At 40.1% G+C, this 19,354-nt stretch overlaps 1 protein-coding gene and 1 non-coding gene across 6 annotated transcripts in view; both read right to left on the bottom strand.

The window, feature by feature from the left end:
* Window positions 1-17,164, bottom strand: part of UBE2K (ubiquitin conjugating enzyme E2 K) — a 76,543-nt gene extending 59,379 nt beyond the window's left edge. For 4 of the 5 annotated variants that reach the window (XR_014143059.1, XR_014143058.1, XR_014143057.1 and 1 more), the window contains exon 1: window positions 16,902-17,164. Coding sequence is in view for 1 of the 5 variants with exons in the window: in XM_006732317.3 (XP_006732380.1) it covers window positions 16,902-16,964 (63 nt within the window). In the remaining 4 variants the exon portion in view is untranslated. The remainder of the gene's footprint in view (window positions 1-16,901) is intronic. The other variant, XM_031027020.2, reaches the window with a different exon arrangement.
* LOC115940592 (U12 minor spliceosomal RNA) lies at window positions 1,787-1,932 on the bottom strand. Its single transcript, XR_004075328.2, has one exon. It is a non-coding gene; the product is annotated as a U12 minor spliceosomal RNA (small nuclear RNA).
* Window positions 17,165-19,354: the final 2,190 nt, after the last annotated feature.

Below are 19,354 nucleotides of genomic sequence, written 5' to 3' on the forward strand. Positions count from 1 at the left end.
TGTCATCACCAGAAACTGTACTTTCTCTGAAATCCATTTCAAGTTTCTCAGATTCCCAACCTCCTTAGATCAAGCTCACTAGTACTCCAAACCCAGCTATTAGCTGGCTTAATCGAACATCACCACTATCCATCATTACCAATCACTCCTTGCTAACCCTGGTGCTTTTGTTCCTTCATGGTACTCATACGGCAAAGCCCCACTGCTAGTTAAACTCATTCCCCAATTAACTTAAAACCAAACAAAACCAAACCACCTTCCTGTGTCTGCCCCAAGCAGCACTGCTGGGGAAAAACACACACACAACCATCATTAACTGGTCTCATGTTCAAGTGAATACCACAAATCCCAAATGAAAACTTAACATTGCCCTAAGTGTCTCTGCTCCTATTAAAGATTAATCCTTCCATTTATCTAGTAATACCCCCACCCCCCATTCTTCTCAAGGACTTTGCAGGTTCAATTACTCCTCCTTTCTCTAGCATAATCAATTTCTCCCATCCATCAACATATAAACATAATCAGTAGAATATGAGAAAATTTTTAAGGGGCACCTGGGGGGCTCAGTTGGTTAAGTGTCTGAGTCCTGATTTTGGCTCAAGTCATGATCTCAGAGTTGTGAGATCAAGCCCTGAGTCGGGCTCTGAGCTCAGCACAGAGTCTGCCTGTCGCTCTCCTGACCACGCTTGTGTGCACACACTCTCTCTCTCTCTCTAAAATAAATAAATAGAACCTTAAAAAAATTTTTTTTAAGATTTCTGAGGCCATATTCTTCTGCAGCTCCCCCTTTCTTCTCTGCTCTTCTGTCAAAGCAAAACTTGAAAAAGTTGACCATAGCTGCCAGTTCCTCACCTCACTTCCTCTTACTCTGTCCAACCATATATCCATCTTCACCATTCCAACGAAAATATTCTAGTCAAGGTTACCAATGATAATGCGCTGCAAATTCAGTGGTCATTTCTCTCACTCAGCAGCATGACAAAGTTGACCACTCTTGGAACTCTTGTTTTCTCATGGTTTCAAAGACACCACAGGGGCGCCTGGGAGGCTCAGTCATTAAGCGTCTGCCTTCAGCTCAGGTCATGATCCCAGGGCCCTGGGATCGAGTCCCTCATCGGGCTCCCTGCTCCTTGGGAGCCTGCTTCTCCCTCTGCCTCTCTCTCTCTCTGTCTCTCATGAATAAATAAATAAAATCTTTAAAAAATAAATAAATAAAAATAGAAGTCACTGAATGGGATTTTTCAGAAAGCTCTTTAAAGGGGACGAACTCAGCTGACATGTGGGTTATGCCTTTCCCTTTCTGAAATTAAGACATGTTGTCTGGACCTCTGACAGGCATTTCGAGAGTTTAAGGACAAGGGTCAAACTTCTAAGAATGGTAAATTGAAAGTTAGTAGTCTATTAACACCGTAAAATCCCTAACCAAGCAACTCTGGGATACTTCTCTCCAGACTTGACTTTACTCCAGCCAAACTCAACCCCTAACTCCTAAATCCTTTTTATTTATTTTTTATTTTTTTATTTCCTTAAAGATTTTATTTATTTATTTGACAGAGAGAGAAACAGCGAGAGAGGGAACACAAGCAGGGGGAGAGGGAGAAGCAAGCCCCCCACAGAGCAGGGAGCTGGATGCAGGGCTAGATCCCAGGGTCCTGGGATCATGACCTGAGCTGAGCAGACACTTAACGGACTGAGCCACCCAGGCGCCCCATCCTTTTTCTTTACATCTTCAGTTTCAATTCATTCTCCACACAGCAGCCAAAGTGGTCTTTTTTTAAAGGGGGGATGGGCAGGTCTTGACTCCCAAGGATCCCACAAAGTAGACGCGTAACCTTAGGGGCAACCTTTATCTGCTCAAAAATACATCTCAGATTAGCAGTGAGGAATCAGGCATCATCCCGCATTATTTCCTTAGTCATAAGTTTAAGGCATCAAAGTTTGGTTTTTTTTTTTTTTTAAGAGAGATCTAGAGAGAATGTGCGGGTGGTAGGGGTAAGGGTGGGGTGGGGGAGAGGGAAAGACAGAATCCCAAGAGGGTTCCATGCCCAGCGCAAAGCCTGATTCGGGGACTGATCCCATAACCCTGAGATTATGACCTGAGCTGAAATCAAGAGCTGGACACTCAACCAACTGAGCCACCCAGGCGCCCCCGAAGTGGTCTTTTAAAAACAAAAATTTTGTTCTTTTCTTTAAATCCTCAAATGGCTTTCAGAGTCACTTAAAATACAAATTCTTTACTTTGGACTTAGGAAGTTTTATGTGATCTGGCTCCTGCCTCCCACATCTCCAACTTCATCTTGCATCATTCACCGCCTCTTACCCACAATACTCCAGCCACAATAACCTTTTGCTTGCTTAAACATAGCAAATTTATTCCTTATTTATGGCCTTTACATTCACTATTTCCTCTGATATGGAATATTTTCTTCCCCTAAAGACATAGCTTTATCATTCAGATCTCAATTTAAGTCAAGAGTCCTAGGAAAGGCCTTTTCTGAACACCCAGTCAAAAACAACCAATTAATCTCATCTATACAATATTGTATTTCTCTGCATTGCTTTTATCACTTATTTGTCTGTCTTACCTTGCCCCACTCATTACTACAGTCTCAGCACATATCATGGTACCTAGGATAAAGGGAGCCCTCAAATAGTTGTTAAATAAAGAGCTGTTGGTACTGATGATACAAAGATGAGCCAAGATGCTTCCTTACTCTTGAGCTTCTCAGGGAGCATCGGGCTCCCTGCTCAGTGGGGAGTCTGCTTCTCCCTCTGCCCCTGCCTGTGCACGGGGGCATGCTCTCTCAAATAAATGAATAAAATCTTAAAAAAAAAAAAAAAAAAAAAGTAGGGAGTCTAGTAGTGAAAGACACCTTTGAATCACTTTGAAAAACATTAAAAATTACAAATCTGGGTTGAAAGTCTGATTGGAATTATATTCAAAGCTCTTTTAAAAACTTCTAAATGTATGTATATATGTACAGAAAAAAATGAAAGAAAAAAAACAATAGAAGGAAATAACCAAAATGAAGATGTATCTCTACATGTTTGAAATATTTCATAGACAAACAAAATATTTTAAAGAAAAGAATTATCTCCAGGGGTGGGATTACAGATAATTTTTACTTTATTATAGTTCTATGTATTTTCCAAAATTCAATAATAAGCAAACATGTTACTTTTGTATTCACAGAAACTGGCCAATTATTCAAAAGGGAAAAGCAATTAAATGGTTCTACATTGACTGTATAACGATTACTAGTTCTTTCTGTATGCATATAAGAATTGATCATCTTACTGTATGACTAAGTTAATTCCAATTTACCCTCCCAACTATCAGTTTAAGGATTATTCCCAAGAAACTCTTTCCCTCAGGTCAGGTTACCCCACCCCAACAGTTCTCCTTATTTAAACTCAACAAACACACATATAATTGTTCAATGTTTCATTGCCTTACTAGACCATAATTTACTCCATAATAGCATGGACCATGGTGTATCTTTTTTAAGATTTATTTATTTATTTCAGAGAGAGAGCGAGCGCACAAGCATGAACAGGGGGAGGGGGAGAGGGAGAAGCAGACTTCCTGCTGAGCAAGGGGCCCAATGTGGGGCTCAATCCCAGGACCTTGGGATCATGACCCGAGCCGAAGGCAGAGGCTTAACTGACTGAGCCGCCCAGACTGAGTCACCCAGGTGCCCTGGACTATGTCTACCTTATTAACAACATAGATGGCATTCAATAAATATTTGTTGAATAAATGAAGAAAAATGTAGACTTAAACTAAAGAGTTAACCCATAGTGATACAGATGATGTCATATATAATACTAAATAGATGCCCCCTGAGATCTTTAACAGGGAAAACTACAGAATAAATCAAAAAAAGACTGCCTTCCCACCATCTTATTTCCCAGTTTTTGGCTTTGACATTGTATCACCCCAAAGCACAAACTGACCAAATTATCAACACTCACACTGAACAGAATGGGTCACCTTTATCAACATATTATAAAGTCCCTAGTCTCAGAAACAGGATAAGCGGTCATACTTTCAAATGGTTGGGTATGAGCTCCCGGGCGCTTAAAAAAAATCCTTAAACTCATTTGGGAAAACAAGTGCCTCCTTCTTACCTGGCAATGAGCTAAGCAATGGAGAACTGAAAATATAAGTCTCTGCCTTTAATGACTCACACTCACAGTTCCTAAGAGCAGATAAGAGATAAAGCACCTAAGTAAACACCTAAGGATATAACAAAGTATGACCAAGCCTACAGATACAATGTCTGACACATCTAACCACCTAATATCTCATCCAAACACCTAATATCTCATCCAAACACCCAATGGACTAGTAATACCACTCTCAGATACACACCTAAAATTCTTACACACGTGCACCAAAAAAAAAAAAAAAACCACCCGGAAATATCCAAATGTTCCATAGATGCATCAACTTCAGTATATTCTATTTTTTTAAAAAAGGAAATACTACAGAAGGATTTAAGAAAAATGAAGCAAAATGTATTATCACTGCTAAAAAGCAATAGTATCAGACAACCCACACTTTAAGTATGCCAATCCCAAATAGGATAGTTCACATAAAACAAAGAAACCTTGGAGCACCTGGGTGGCTCAGTCAGTTAAGTGTCTGTCTTCGGCTCAGGTCATGATCCTAGAGTCCTGGGATAGAGCCCTACATTGGGCTCCCTGCCCAGTGGGGAGTCTGCTTCTCCCTCTGTTCCTCCTCCACACTCATGTTCTCTCTCTCTCCCCCTCGCTTAATCTCTCTCTCTCAAATTAAACAAAAACAAACCAAAAAATCCACAAAAACAAAACAAGGAAACCTAAAAGTAAAGTACCCACAGTCACTTGAGAAAGAAGTCTACATATACTAGCCCTGCATTTGTAATCACTAGAAAAATATGTAATCCCAAAAAGGCTGAAAATAATTAAGAGTAACAGGCCTGCCCTAACACCTATGCAAAGGGTTTATGCACGTGCAGCAGCAACTCCAAAAAAAAAAAGTAGATGCCTTCAAAGATTTTTTGGCTTACTGTAAATGTTACTAAGCCTACCAATTCCAGGCACTATACAAGATGAAGGAAAAAAGATGAGTAAGTATCTTCAAGGAGCTCAATGATATTTAGCAGCAGCAGAAAGACATATGTACAATTACCAATACATATATAACTACTCTAACAAAATCCTGACAAAATGACACTGGAAAATAGGGATAAACTGTGTTTTCACAAAAGGTTTATCAGGAGTGGCATTTTAGGAGAAGTATATTTCAAGGGCAAAGAAGGAGGTAAGGGCTTATTGAAGGCAGACAGAATAACTAAATGGTGAGCAATATCGTGTAGCTGAAGATCTGAGAGTGAAGTATGTGTAGGCATGTAACTGTGTTGAGACTTGACAGGAAATAGGTCAAGAAAGGTAGGCTAGAACAAAAGTATAAAAGTTTTGCCTTTATGCAATAGGCAGTAAAGAGACTAAAGGAAAATGACAAGATCATATTTTAAAAATTAAATCATGTGGCATGGGGACACCTGGGTGGCCCAGTCAGTTAAGCGTCTGCCTTCAGCTCAGGTCATGATCCCAGAATCCTGGGATGGAGCGCCACGTCAGGCTCCCTACTGAGTGGGGAGTCTGCTTCTTCCTTTCCCTCTTCTCCTCCCCATGCTCTCTCTCTCAAATAAATAAAATCTTTTAAAATCAATCAATGAATCAGTCCTGTGGCATGGCACCAGGAGAGCTGAACAGAGGATGCAGAGAAATAAATGTAAATAAGCAAACTGTTTGGGACGCCTGGGTGGCTCAGTCAGTTAAGCCTCTGCCTTCAGCTCGGGTCATGATCTCAGGGTACTGGGATTGGGATCAAGTCCTACATCAGGCTCCTTGCTCAGCGGGGAGTCTGCTTCTCCCTCTGCCTGCCACTCCCCCGGCTTGTGCTCTCTCTCTGACAAATAAAGTCTTTAAAAAAAAAAACAAAAAAAACTAGGGATAAAAAAGATAAAGTTTAAAAAAATAAAAAAATAATAATAAGCAAACTGTTTTACTATAAATAGTCCATCTGGGATATGAAAACCCAACCTAGAGTAATTAATGAAAGGAATGCAAAAGAGGAAACAAAGATTTAGGAGATAAATGGAGAATAAGGGATGAAATCAACTTAGAAAGGGTAGTAACAGTATGAAGGAAGACCAGCAGTTATCAGAGCAACCACAAGAGGCAAGCTCTGAGAAATGAAGTGAAAGATGGACAAAATGAACTGATGAGCAGTTACTCCGCATTTGACAAATGGGAAGATACTGGTAATGCCTGAAGTAGTTGTTTCCATATGATATGTAGAGATAGAAGCCTGAGTACAGCAGTTAAGGAATATAACCCACTTTTGCTCCTAAAACCAAATATAAAATATCTTTATGATAATTAAAGTAAGGAAAAGATTTCTTAAACAAAATACAAAAAGCATACCATACAGGAAAAACAGAAAAATGTGACTTCTTTCTTTCTAAGTGAATTCTACCCCAACATGGGGCTTGAACTCATAACCCCAAGATCTAGTTCACACTCTACCAACTGAGCCAGCCAGGCGCCCCCCCTAAAAATGTGACTACTTAAAAATTAAACTTCAGATAGAAGATATGACAAAGTTAAACAATATAAAACAGTCACAGGGGCACCTGGGTGGCTCAGTCATTAAGCGTCTGCCTTCGGCTCAGGTCATGATCCCAGGGTCCCACATCGGGCTCCCTGCTCAGCAGGAAGCCTGCTTCTCCCTCTCCCACTCCCCCTGCTTGTGTTCCCTCTCTCGCTGTGTGTCTCTCTGTCAAATAAATAAATAAAATCTTTAAATATAATATTACATTAAAAAAAATACAACAGTCACAGAAGGACAAATAACGTATAATAGAATAGTTCATAGAGACAAGAAGTAGATGAAAAGAATGGGCTGGGCAACAGAGAAGCAGAGTTAGCATTCAATAGATACAGAATTTCGGTTTTACAAGATGAAATAAGTTCTGTAGATGGATAGCGGTAATGGTTGTACAAAAATGTACACTGAAATTGTAACTTAAAAATATACAAGATGGTAAGTTTTGTATGTGTAGTGTACCACAATTACCAAAAAAAGAGCATTAAAAAAAAAGTTAACAATTAAGCCACATAATGGAAGTAGACGAAATCATATAAATACATAAAGAGTTCTTGCAAATCAATAAGGAAAATACAAACCATCCAAATTTATTTTTAAGATTTTTATTTATTGGGGCACCTGGGTGGCTCAGTCAGTTAAGCGTCTCCCTTCGGCTCGGGTCATGGGATTGAGCCCCATATCAGGCTCTCTGCTCAGCAGGGAGCCTGCTTCTCTTTCTCCCTCTACCTGCCGCTCTGCCTACTTGTGATCTGTCAAATAAATAAAATCTTTAAAAAAAAAAAAAGATTTTTATTTACTTATTTGCGTGTGTGTGTGCACGCACGCAAGAGGGAGGGAGAGAGCACACACACCTGTGCGGGCACGAGCGGAGTGGGGGGGTAGGGACAGAGGGAGAAGCAGACTCCCTGCTGTGCTAGGGCTGCACAGGGCTACGGATGCGGAATTCGATCCCAGGACCCTGGGATCATGACCTGAGCTGAAGGCAGATGCTTAACCAACTGAGCCACCCAGGTGCCCCAAATTTTTTTAAATGAGTAAGGAATAAGAACGCTAAGTTTGCAAAAGAAAGCCTAATGGCCAATAAACACAAAAATGTGCTTAATATCTCTACTGGTAAGGGAAATTAAAATTAAAATAAGCTACCATTTTACATCCACCAGATGTACAAAAATGTAAGTCTTACAAATCTTAGTCTTACAAAGTCTTACTAGAACTCTTACAAACTGCTAGAAGAGTGTAAACTGATACAATCATTGGTAGGTTGAAGCAATATCCAGTAACGCAGAAGATGCAAATACACTCAGATCCTACAATACTACCTCCTAGGAAAAACTCTTAGGTATCCAAGAAAACATATATAGTAATGTTCAATACTTTTTTTTTTTTGTACAACAGCTAAAAGTTGAAACTACATGCTGTCCATAGAGAATGAATAAACAACAACAACAAAACTGATGTGAAATACTACATAATTTAAAGAACTAAAGCAATATGCATTGTCATGGATAAATTCTCAAAAAAAAAAAAAAAAAAGAACACTAAAAAGCAGAGTTGCAGGAGGGGCGTCTGGGTGGCTCAGATGGTTAAGCGTCTGCCTTCAGCTCAGGTCATGATCTCCAGGTCCTGGGACAGAGTCTCATGTCGGGCTCCCGGCTTGGTGGGGAGTCCGCTTCTCTCTCCCTCTGCCTCTCCCCCTACTTGTGCTTGCTCTCTCTCTCAAATGAATAAATAAAATCTTTAAAAGAAGTAGAAGAGGAAGAAGAAGAAAGAGGAGGAGGAGAAGAAAAGTTGCAGGAGATGTAGAATATTACAATCATCTACAAAAAAAAAATTTTTTAAACTTTTAAAAACACTAAAAAGTGCTTTTATACTCAAAATTACTATGATTTCAATAGTAAAAACAAAAGTATGAATGGTAAGGATACAGGCATCTTCAGCACAGTGGTTACTTCTAAGAAAGAGAATGGAAAAGGGAAAAGGTTACAAAGTGAACTTCATCTGTATGTTGTTTTATTTCCTGAGGGAAAGGGCAAGTTAACCAAGTATGAGAGAGTTAAGATCTGTTAAATCTATACCATGACCATAAAGCTGTTCACACCTACTGTTTTCTAAACTTCTAAGTATAAAATATTCCATAATTTTAAAAAGCATCTTTAAAAATAATGGACAGGTAGCAAGCAGCAGACATGATTGTACACTATTCTTTCCACCATCATCAGTAAATATTTGGGAGTCGGAGACATAGTTTCCAACCCCTGTTCCACCAAGTTGCTTGATACTGAGAAAGTTACGTACTTTCTCCAGAGCTGCAATTTTCTAAACTGTAAAATAACATCAATCTCATAGGGCTGCCATACATATAAAATGCCAGATAGTAGGCATTAAACTGTAAGTATTTATTATTTTAAATTTGCTAAAAGCAAAGAACTAAAGGGAGAAAAAGGAGAAAGGTTTTGAATGGAATGAAATTCTCTCCTTTGCAAAATTACATAAGAGAACACCACGGATGTCAGATGGATGTGACCGCCACTTTCTATTTTCCAAGACCCAATTTTAAAATAGGAATTTTAGGGGCGCCTGGGCGGCTCAGTCAGTTAAGCATCTGCCTTCCACTCAGGTCGTGATCTCAGGGTCCTGGCATCCAGCCCCTTCGGGCTCCTTGCTCAGCGGGGAGTCTGTTTCTCCCTCTCCCTTGCCTCTCCCCCGACTCGTGCTCTCAAGTGTGCACACTCTCTCATTCTCAAAATCTCTCTTTTTTAAAGATTTTATTTATTTATTTAACAGAGAGAGAGTGAGCATGAGCAGGGGGAGGGGCAGAGGGAGAAGCATGCTCCCTGCTGAGCAGGGAGCCCTACTCAGGGCTTGATCCCAGGACCCCAGGATCATGACCTGAGCGGAAGGCAGATGCCTAACCGACTGAGCCACCCAGGCGCCCCCTCAAATAAAACCTTTAAAAAAAAAGTAAGATAGGAAGTTTACCAAGGGATTCAAGATTACATATACCATAGGATTAGAATCTAGATTTCTTAGTGCAGTTCAAGGCCACCAGAGCCTTATCAAGAAATCCCAAATAATCCTGTAAAGCTGTATTATCTGAAAGGCTTCCAAATAAAGTACTTCTTTTTCACTTAAAAAGGTCACATTTTAACACAAACTCTTCCCCAATTTATAATTGTCTCCTAAAGAAAGGTAACTAACATCTTGAGAACAAGGCCCACATTTTTCTTTTGCATTCCCCTTGGCCACAGGTTGTTTGCACACAGGTGACAAAGAAACTCTATCAGAAGTACTAAAGCTCATTCATTTAAATCTTTTCTGCAGGCAAATTCACATAGAGCTTTCACTACACCACTGAAGGAAACCTTTATGATCCAAAACAACAATAAGCAGAATATGAACATGTGGTTAATTTTGACATCTTAACAGCTATCTGTTCATATGTCCCAGGAATTGCTCTGAGCCCTGTAAAGGCTCAATCTTCCTACATTCTTACAGATAGGAAAACTAAGATACAGAGTCAATGCTGCAGGTGTTAAATAGAAAAGCCAGGACTCAAAGCAAATCTAATTCCAAAGCCCACGCTCTTAATCACTAAGCTAAATTTACTCTATCATGCTTAAGGAGTGAAATATCTCTGCCTCCTGCCAAATTTAAGTTCTCACACCAAGACAGAAAAAAAGGCAAAATATACTTAAATACAATAGTCAATATTAAATCGGCACTCATACTTTATTAGCATTCAGCATTTACAGTATTATTTATGAAAAAAAAATAGTCCCATAAAGCAATCATATATAATGGTTAGAATGGACTGGTATGCAAAAAGCCTGGGTTCACTAACCAGATCTGTATCACTGAATAACAATCAATTTCTTCAGGCCTCAGTTTCCTGTTCTTACAGATGGGGAATCTGGCCTAGATCTAAGGTCTCTTTCAACTCGAATACTCACTGCATTTCAACACATTTTCTAAGACACTACTAATACATTTTTTGAACAAAGATTTTGTGTTTTGTTTTGTTTTTTTAAAAGATTTTATTTATTTATTTGACAGAGAGAGACACAGTGAGAGAGAGAACAGAAGCAGGGGGAGTGGGAGAGGGAGAAGGAGGCTTCCCGCTGAGCAGGGAGCCCGATGCGGGGCTCGATCCCAGGACCCTGGGATCATGACCTGAGCCGAAGGCAGACGCTTAACGACTGAGCCACCCAGGTGCCCCTGTTTTTTTTCTTTAAGTAGGCTCCACGCCCAGCACAGAGCCCAATGCAGGGTTCAAACTCACAACCCTAGCCAAGATCAAGAGTTGGATGCTTAACTGACTGAGACACCCAGGTGCCCCCTGAACAAAGATTTTGAAGGGCATCTTCTGAAAACCTTCAAAATTAAAACAATCATATAGTATACACTCACGTCTATTCTTTTACTCAAACATACTCAGAGCAAATCTGTACTATCAGAAGTCAGGAAAGTGCCTGGAAAGAGATGGCTGGGCGTTCCTGTGGTGCTGGTAATATTGTTTCAGACCTGATCTGGGTGCTGGTCATACTTTACGGTTACCTTTTACTTTGACATGAAAAAAGGTGTTTTTTGCTAAAGATAATAGTGAAGATATTTAGGCGCTAGTTCCACAACTATGTGTGTATATCAGAGCTGTGCACGCAACCTTTCTAAATATGTAAATGTGTTTCTTGCCTAATTTTGTCAATAATCTCTGCACCCTAGTTCCAATTCAGGTGCCTACAGAAAAAAAAAAAAAATCATATACTTATAAATTCCAGTATTCCTGTAGTTCCTTTGGCACGGTCTTCTGAAATTTGAGGTCGGTCTTAACTTTCCTTCGGAACCTAGCTTAAAAACCTCCCTCCAATATTATAGACCTGAAACTAATATAAACCTGTATATTAACTAACTGGAATTAAAATAAAAACTACAAAACAAAAACAAAACCCTCCCTCCATACCTATACCCTCAAAACTCCCATAATATTTACTCTTGCACCTAACATTTTTATTTATCTCCAACCAAGTAAATCTGGAGCTGTGGCCAATATGCTCAATAACTGTTGATAACATTTACTGGAAAATAAGAATATATATTCTTCACAAAGGGGTGACATGTAGGGAATCCCAGATGCATCTAAATCTATGCCTGATGGACAGAGATCAAAGTCTTTACAATAAATAAAACAAGAAATGCACCCCAAACAGTATTACTTGGACAGGCTCTAATTTTTTTTTTTTTACCCCATCAAAAGCTTTCCTCACTCAGCCCACACCCAGAACCCCATAAGGCACACTATTTAAATAAGTTACACAGAGCTGTAACTTATGTAACTGTAAAAACTGCTTTTCTACTCTTAAAAAAATTGTTCAAATTCCGGTTACATTCATTTCCAGCAGGGAATTTCACCTTTTTCTTTAAATCAAAAAGGAAAGAGTTTAAAAGAAAAAAATCATTTACAAAGGGAAAACAAATATAAAATCTTAAAACATCACTCAAAACTAGTAGTAGCCATGCTATAAACTTTTTTGTACCTTTACTGTGCATCTTTTAGATAAAATACACTACACATCTTACAAAGTTAATAGTCTGAAATGTTCTTCTAAAGAGTTTTGTCTACAGCAGTGGTTCTCAACATTTGGCAAAGTCTGGAGACGTTTCAGTTGCTACAACTGGCAGGGAGCAAGGGGAGGTAGGGAGGAGGGTTAGTTGTGCTACTGGCAACTAGTGACAGAAGCCAGGGATACTACTAAACATCCTACAATGCAAAGAGCCACTCTGACAGCAAAGAATTCATTATCCACCTAAAATGTCAATAATGCTAAGGATGAGAAACTATGGTCTACAGAAATCAACAGATTTACTTCTAAAGAGGGCGCCTGGGTGGCTCAGATGGTTAAGCGTCTGCCTTCGGCTCAGGTCATGATCCCAAGGTCCTGGGATCGAGTCCCGCATCGGGCTCCCGGCTCCGCGGGGAGCCTGCTTCTCCCTCTGACCCTCTCCCCTCTCATGCTGTTTCTCTCTCGCTCGCTTTCTAAAAAATAGATAAATAAAATCTTTAAAATAAAAAAAAAAAAAGATTTACTTCTAAAGACTTGCCAACTAGTTCTATAGATCAACCTAGATCAAATATATTAAATTTAAAATGACACTAAATACAAAATCCATTTAAACACTTAAAAGAAAACTTACACTATAGTTTTCATGAAATCAATTTGTAATGCCATAAATTAAAATATTCCCTATTGAAATCTTAGAAAATGTTAGCAAAGTACAATTACAATATGAAAAAACTACAAATAACATATAACGATCAAACACGGGTATGTGCACTGACTTAAGGGCATTTTACTTCACTAAGCTTCAAATTTTAAAGTATTTTACAGGGGTGCCTGGGTGGCTCAGTCTGTTAGGTGTCTGACTCACAGTTCCAGCTCAAGTCATGACCTCAGGGTCTTGAGATGAAGCCTCATGCAGGGCTCTGAGCTCAGTGGGGAGCATGCTTGAGATTCTCTCTCTCACTCTCCTTTTGCCCCTCCCGCAGCTTGCACTCTCTCTCAAATAAATATTTTTTAAAAGTATTTTGCATATTGACATCAACTAAATCTTTAAGTAATTTACAGGTTAACACTTATTTTAATGTGTTTCTTTTTTAAGATTTTATTTATTTGTCAGAGGGAGAGAGGGAGAGAGGGAGAGGGAGAAAGACCACAAGCAGGGGGGGAGCAGCAGGCAGAGGGAGAAGTAGGCTTCCCACTGAGCAAGGAGCTCCACGCGGGACTTGATCCCAAGATCCTGGGATCATGACCTGAGCCAAAGGCAGACGCTTAATGACTGAGCCACCCAGGCGTCCCTTATTTTAACGTTTAAACTATTAAATTAGGTTGTGTTTATTTATTTATTTTTTTTAATTAGGTTGTGTTTAAATCCTGTAACCAGTAATACAAACCAGTCTCAGTTATTTTTAAATAATTAAAGCATGCCTATCCTTGGAAAGTAATGACAGTGTGGTACAATATAAACACAAGCAGACCTAGATCCAAATCCCAAAGCTATATGTTTGCAGACAAATAATTTAACTTCTTTGAATCTCAATTTCCTCATCTAAGAAATAGGAAATCTAATTCAAAGAATTGTTCTTGAAAATGAGCAATAATGCATAAACAAATGGTACTGAGAGCCACTCTACAAATGGTGGTTAGTTGTTAACAGCAATAATAATAATACAACCTGTGAATACAGATTATAGTTTTATTATATCCTCACAATCAACACTTCACTTAGTAATTCGACTCATAAAATAACTATAAAATGTATTTTAATCAATTTTCCATTCCTGGCAATTTGAAATATTACTTAAAATTCACACATATATAAAATTAATGTCTGACACATAAAGGATGGATTTCCAAACAGTCTCAAGGAAAAAAGGCCTAGATGCCTTTATTTATTATTTTAAGTAAATAGTATATTTGCATGACTCAAAACTCAAAAGGGATCCTTTGATGCCTGTTACCCCAGACACCCATTCCCTTATTTAGAAGTAATCAATTTTACCAATTTCTCACTGAGACAAATACATATATTTTCCCCTTCTTTCAACACAAATGGTGGCCTCCTCCACACTATTCTGCACCTTGCTTTTCACATTTGATTTATCCTGGAGAGTATATTTTAATTAACACACTCCAAGAATGGCCACTTACAACTTCTTATGGTCAGAATTGAGCAAATGTCAGCTATCTTTATAAGACAACTTAAAAGGCCAAAAAAAAAAAAAAAAACTTAAATCAACCAGTATTCTTAGTAAGCAAGAGCATATGAAACAAACTTTGGTAAATGTCGAGAGTTACATAAATGAAATGATGAAATACTTGGTTACTTGACCAGACACTCAAAATACTACATTTCCACACTTAAAAAGGAAACACGTGGACTGTACTACAAGTCCTTCAATGAGCTGAAAGTAATCAACATAATCCACTTATAGAACTGGGCCTACTAAATTATCGATGAAATAAAATATTGGTGAAAATAAAGCTATTTATTGGTTATAATCCAAGATTAAATTATCTGACCCTTTTCTAAATGTACTTTGCAACTTATTTTCTGGAAGAAGTTTCCTTCCAGATTTATAAAGGTACTCTTCTTAAAAAAAATAATTTGTTGCATTTCCTATTCTCTTCCTCTGAAATACTATAATGCTTACTTGAAGCAAGGCTTCAGCATCCCTTACATATGAAGGGCAGTACTGTTTTAACAATATGCATACTAGAGCGATACTAGATTTCTTTTAAGCATTAACTGAAGTACTAAAAATATCATGATGAATGTCACCTCATATAAAGCAAAGAGACCATATGAATTACGAGAGCAGTAACTTACCATTTTTAAGTAATAGAAAATAAAGTATTTGAAAGAAATCTTATATTCTCAGGCTTGTACAACTTTATTACAGAAGAAATGTTTTAGGCTGTTGGCAACTGTATTAACTGAATCTTTCATTAGGAATATATATGTCAACTATCCTGGAATATATTTTCTTGCAAATAAAATGTGAGAATTATTGTTTCACTGTGTATCAGTACAGACATTTATGACCCTATTTCTGCACTGTACCGCAAAAATACAAAGTCATCCTTCCATTCAGAGTTTTGGCACTTGAACAAATACAGAGGTCAGAGTTCATACACATGCTCTGTAAAACAGATCATTTCTCACAGACTACTACATTCAAAAAATCTGCTAGTATTGGTTATTTTTAAGTTAATTTTAAAGAATTATATTCAACATGTCTAATTGGAAAAATGATCACTGTAGAATCAGTGACACAAATAAAGCTCAAGTACTATCATTTATGTCTATTACTCATCACATACTTAGAATGATGAATTTCACAAATCATTTAGATTATCAAAGTTCCAACACAAGATAAAACCACAAATAGTAATGATACGTTTAATAATGGTATGTGACATCTTGAAAATAATAAGTATTTCAGTATTACTTTTTCATCTCTCTTTGTTAAATCCAAGGAGGAAAAACAACTTGGCATTCTTGTTGATTTGAGTATGAAAAATTGTACCAACACTTGCACAGTTTTGAGTCAAATAACTAGGGAATTTTAAATATCTTACATAAATAAATATGGCCAACATCAGAGTAAATTCTGCAAGACTCAAGAGCAGCTTGAGACCAAAAAAATGTTTTTAATAATTTCAGATAAGATACATCGAGACAAACCTACTCAATAAGGAGGTATAATAATGTATTGATCTGGTGAAATCCCATGTTTTTAATAGGACTGTTTTTAAAAAGTAAGAATCAAGTTAACTATGAGGGACATCATAATGAAGTTTCATGGCACAACACAACAGTCACAGAGGCATTGTCTTAGGAGAAACTCTGATCTGTAACTTGTAAACAATATTTTGAAATAAGCTACTCATACCCTCCATTATTTTTTCCTAACGAAAAACATTTAAATGCCTTTAATACACCAAACAACTTGCCTTCACGCAATCAAAAAGCTTTAGATGTCAACAGAAAAGAGGCCTAGAAATTGGGGGCCGGGGTCGGTGAAAATGAGATAATGATCTAATTTGGAATCAATTTCCTACCTCAGGTGAAAATTCCCTTATCTCCCACTCAAATAAAATAGTATCCCATTATGTCTCCTCTTCTCTCCCAACACCGAACTAAGGAGGGAGTAACTCTGAACGTCCTCCCTTCACCAATACCTAAGGCCTTTTACCGCTCCTTCCCAAAGGAAAGGACACTGGAGGCCAAACAGGCTATAATGTAGAATACCCTTAAAAGTGTGGGCCTTTGAGCAGCGCGGCTCTCCGGATCCAGTTACCACCTTTCCCCTTCCCCCAACCCACTTCCCGGGTTTTCTCAGGCTCGGCCTGCTCCCTCCACACCCTACAGCCACACTTCCAGCTGTTGCCACTGCCTCGGGGCTCTCTCTGGAGCTCACACCCCTCCAAGAAGTGCCCCCTTCTCCATCTGCCCCCCAAACCGTGTTCCTCTCCAGACCACCCGCCCGCGAGGCGGTCCATCCCAGGGCCCAGGGAGGGGAGGAGAAGGCGACGGAAGCAGGGGGAGACTGCTGCTTCCCCACAGGCAAAAGGGCGACCGCAAGGAGGGCCACCCAGGGGTTACCGGGGATACTGGGGTCTCCGCTGGAAGAACCCTCCCGCCCTGGGCTGGGGTGGGGGATGTCCGGGAGTTCATTTCTGACCTCCTCGCTCTTCAGCACCTCCTTGAACTCCCGCTTGATTCGCTGCACCGCGATGTTGGCCATGTCTCCGCCCGCAGCTGATTCGTACCCGCCTCCTCCGCCACCGCTACGACCACCGCCACCGCCGCCACCTCTTCCACCACCGCCTCCTCCCTCGGCGATTCACACCCGAGCACACGAACGCTGCCACTGCCACCCCGGCCGCCGCGCTCTCTTCAGTGTGGAATCACCTCCGCGCCCGGCCACCAAAATGGCGCCGGGTCCGCGCATGCGCAAGACGCTGACCCGGCCGGGCGGCGCAGCCGCTCCCGTTGTAGCCCCATACGCCTCAAACGCGAGCCCCCGCCGAGCCGCGCCGCGCGTCTCTGCCGGAGCTGCGGCCGCGCGGCTCCGCCCTGCCAGCGTCTGGGTCCGGGGCGGTGCGGCTTCCGCGCCGGCCCGCCCTGCCAGGGCCTCCCGGGTCCTCTCTTGTGCCGCGGTCACTCTTCAAATCACTGCGGTGTGGTTGGGGCTTCCAGCCCATGGCCTCTGACTGAAGACTGAGCCCAACCTAACGGGTTCACGCGGCCCCATCGACTACGAGCGCCTACGAGCGCCGTCCTGACTCAGCCAGACCCAGAACCCACAGGCTTAATGTGCCTGACTGTGTCTAGTGTATAAAAGCACCATTCCAGAACTCGATCCGGCCCATTTTCTGTTGTTGTAGCCCAGAAAAATCCACTGCGGTCCGTTTTTGTTCTGAAGCCATTAGAGTGCCACTACTAATCCGATCGTTCCAGGTACTACACGTCACTGAATTAAGAGTGGTCGTTGTTGGGTCCCATCAGGTGTATTTCAAACAGGTACTCCATGTAGATGCCTGAGGTGGATTTAGAAGCCAGATGTTGATCTCTGAGCTACTTAGATAATTAATACTGAGTTTTAATAGTTTTTAACCTCGAGTGTACATCAGAATCCCTGAAGAGCTTGTTAAAAAAACCAGGTTGCTAGACCCCCATCCCTAGAGTGTGGGGTGGCCTAATAATTTGCACCTCTAACAAGTTCTCTTGCTGCTACACTATGAGAACCACTAAACTAAAACATGTGAAAATAGTTTGTATATTAAAGTGAAAAACGGAGAAATAGAGGCTTCTTGTGGAGGAACGGTAGCTTTACTTCTGTAAGCCTAGGGCCTACAACGGTGTCTGGCAGTAGTAGGCACTCAATAAATATTGAATGAACAAATGAAGATAAGAGTAAAATGTTTTAAGCGCGAAGTAAGTTTGAAAGGCAATTTGAAAGTCGTTGCTAGGGTTTCAGTAAATAATATGGTTTTGGTGCTGAGCAGTACTTTAAATAGAATAAGTAATAAAGGTTATTTAGTTTTTATTTCATGAGCTTCTTTCACCTAATCAATTAGTAAAGTGTCCTCCTAGAAAAATATCACAAATACACGGTCTTAGCAAAAATTACTAAAATTATGGCACCAAAAAGGAACTATCCCCCGGCAGTGAATCATTCAAGTGGAAGTACATGGAAAAAAAGAAGTTCTTGAACCTCTGCCACAGGAACCAAGAAGAGATTTTTGATCCCAGCTCTCCTCCATGCTAGCTATCTTGGTCAACCTTGGTTTCCTCATCAGCAAAATAAAGAAGCTGGATTAGATGACGATCTCTTTCAAGTTTTAAGAGGTCAGAATTCTAAAGCATCATTTGGAAACATCTCCCAAAGTGGACTAACATAAATTATAAAAACCCTTCCAGCAGAGCCCCCTAGTGGTTCTAAGAGGAACCAACTATACCTCTGGGTCATGGTACAATGAATTATTGGTATAATGTAAATCATGCAATGCTATGTGTATTTGTGTCAGTACATTAAAAATAGTTATTTTGGGGCGCCTGGGTGGCTCAGTCATTAAGCATCTGCCTTTGGCTCAGGTCATGATTCCAGGGTTCTGGGATGGAGCTCTTCATCAGGCTCCTGCTCAGCGGGAAGCCTGCTTCTCCCTCTCCCACTCCCCCTGCTTGTGTTCCCTCTCTCACTGTCTTTCTGTCAAATAAATAAATAAAATCTTAAAAAAAAATAGTTATTTTGAAGTCTGCAAAAACTGGTTTGAGTAATTTACATTTGTCAACTTCATTCAGTCCCCAATCTTAATCTTGGAACTTCAAAGAAACTTGCAACACTCAAAGCACAGGGGGACTGCTTAGAAGAGTATGGTAATTTCTTTGGCGGAGAGGGGTTTGGTCTTTTTTTTTTTCTTGAGAGAGAGAAAGCAGGGGAGGGGCAAAGGGAGAAGGAGAGAGAGAATCTTAAGCAGGCTCCCCACTTAGCATGGAGCCCCACACAGAGGGGGGCTCTCAAGACCCTGAGATCATGACCTGAGCCAAATCAAGAGTCAGACACTTAACCGACTGAGCCACCCAGGCACCCCTGGTCATTTTTAAACACATATAATCATTGGCCTTGAAATT

This window comes from Leptonychotes weddellii, chromosome 2, assembly GCF_054177405.1.
Source record: "Leptonychotes weddellii isolate Sample4059 chromosome 2, ASM5417740v2, whole genome shotgun sequence".
In the NCBI taxonomy this organism is placed as follows: Eukaryota; Metazoa; Chordata; class Mammalia; order Carnivora; family Phocidae; genus Leptonychotes; species Leptonychotes weddellii.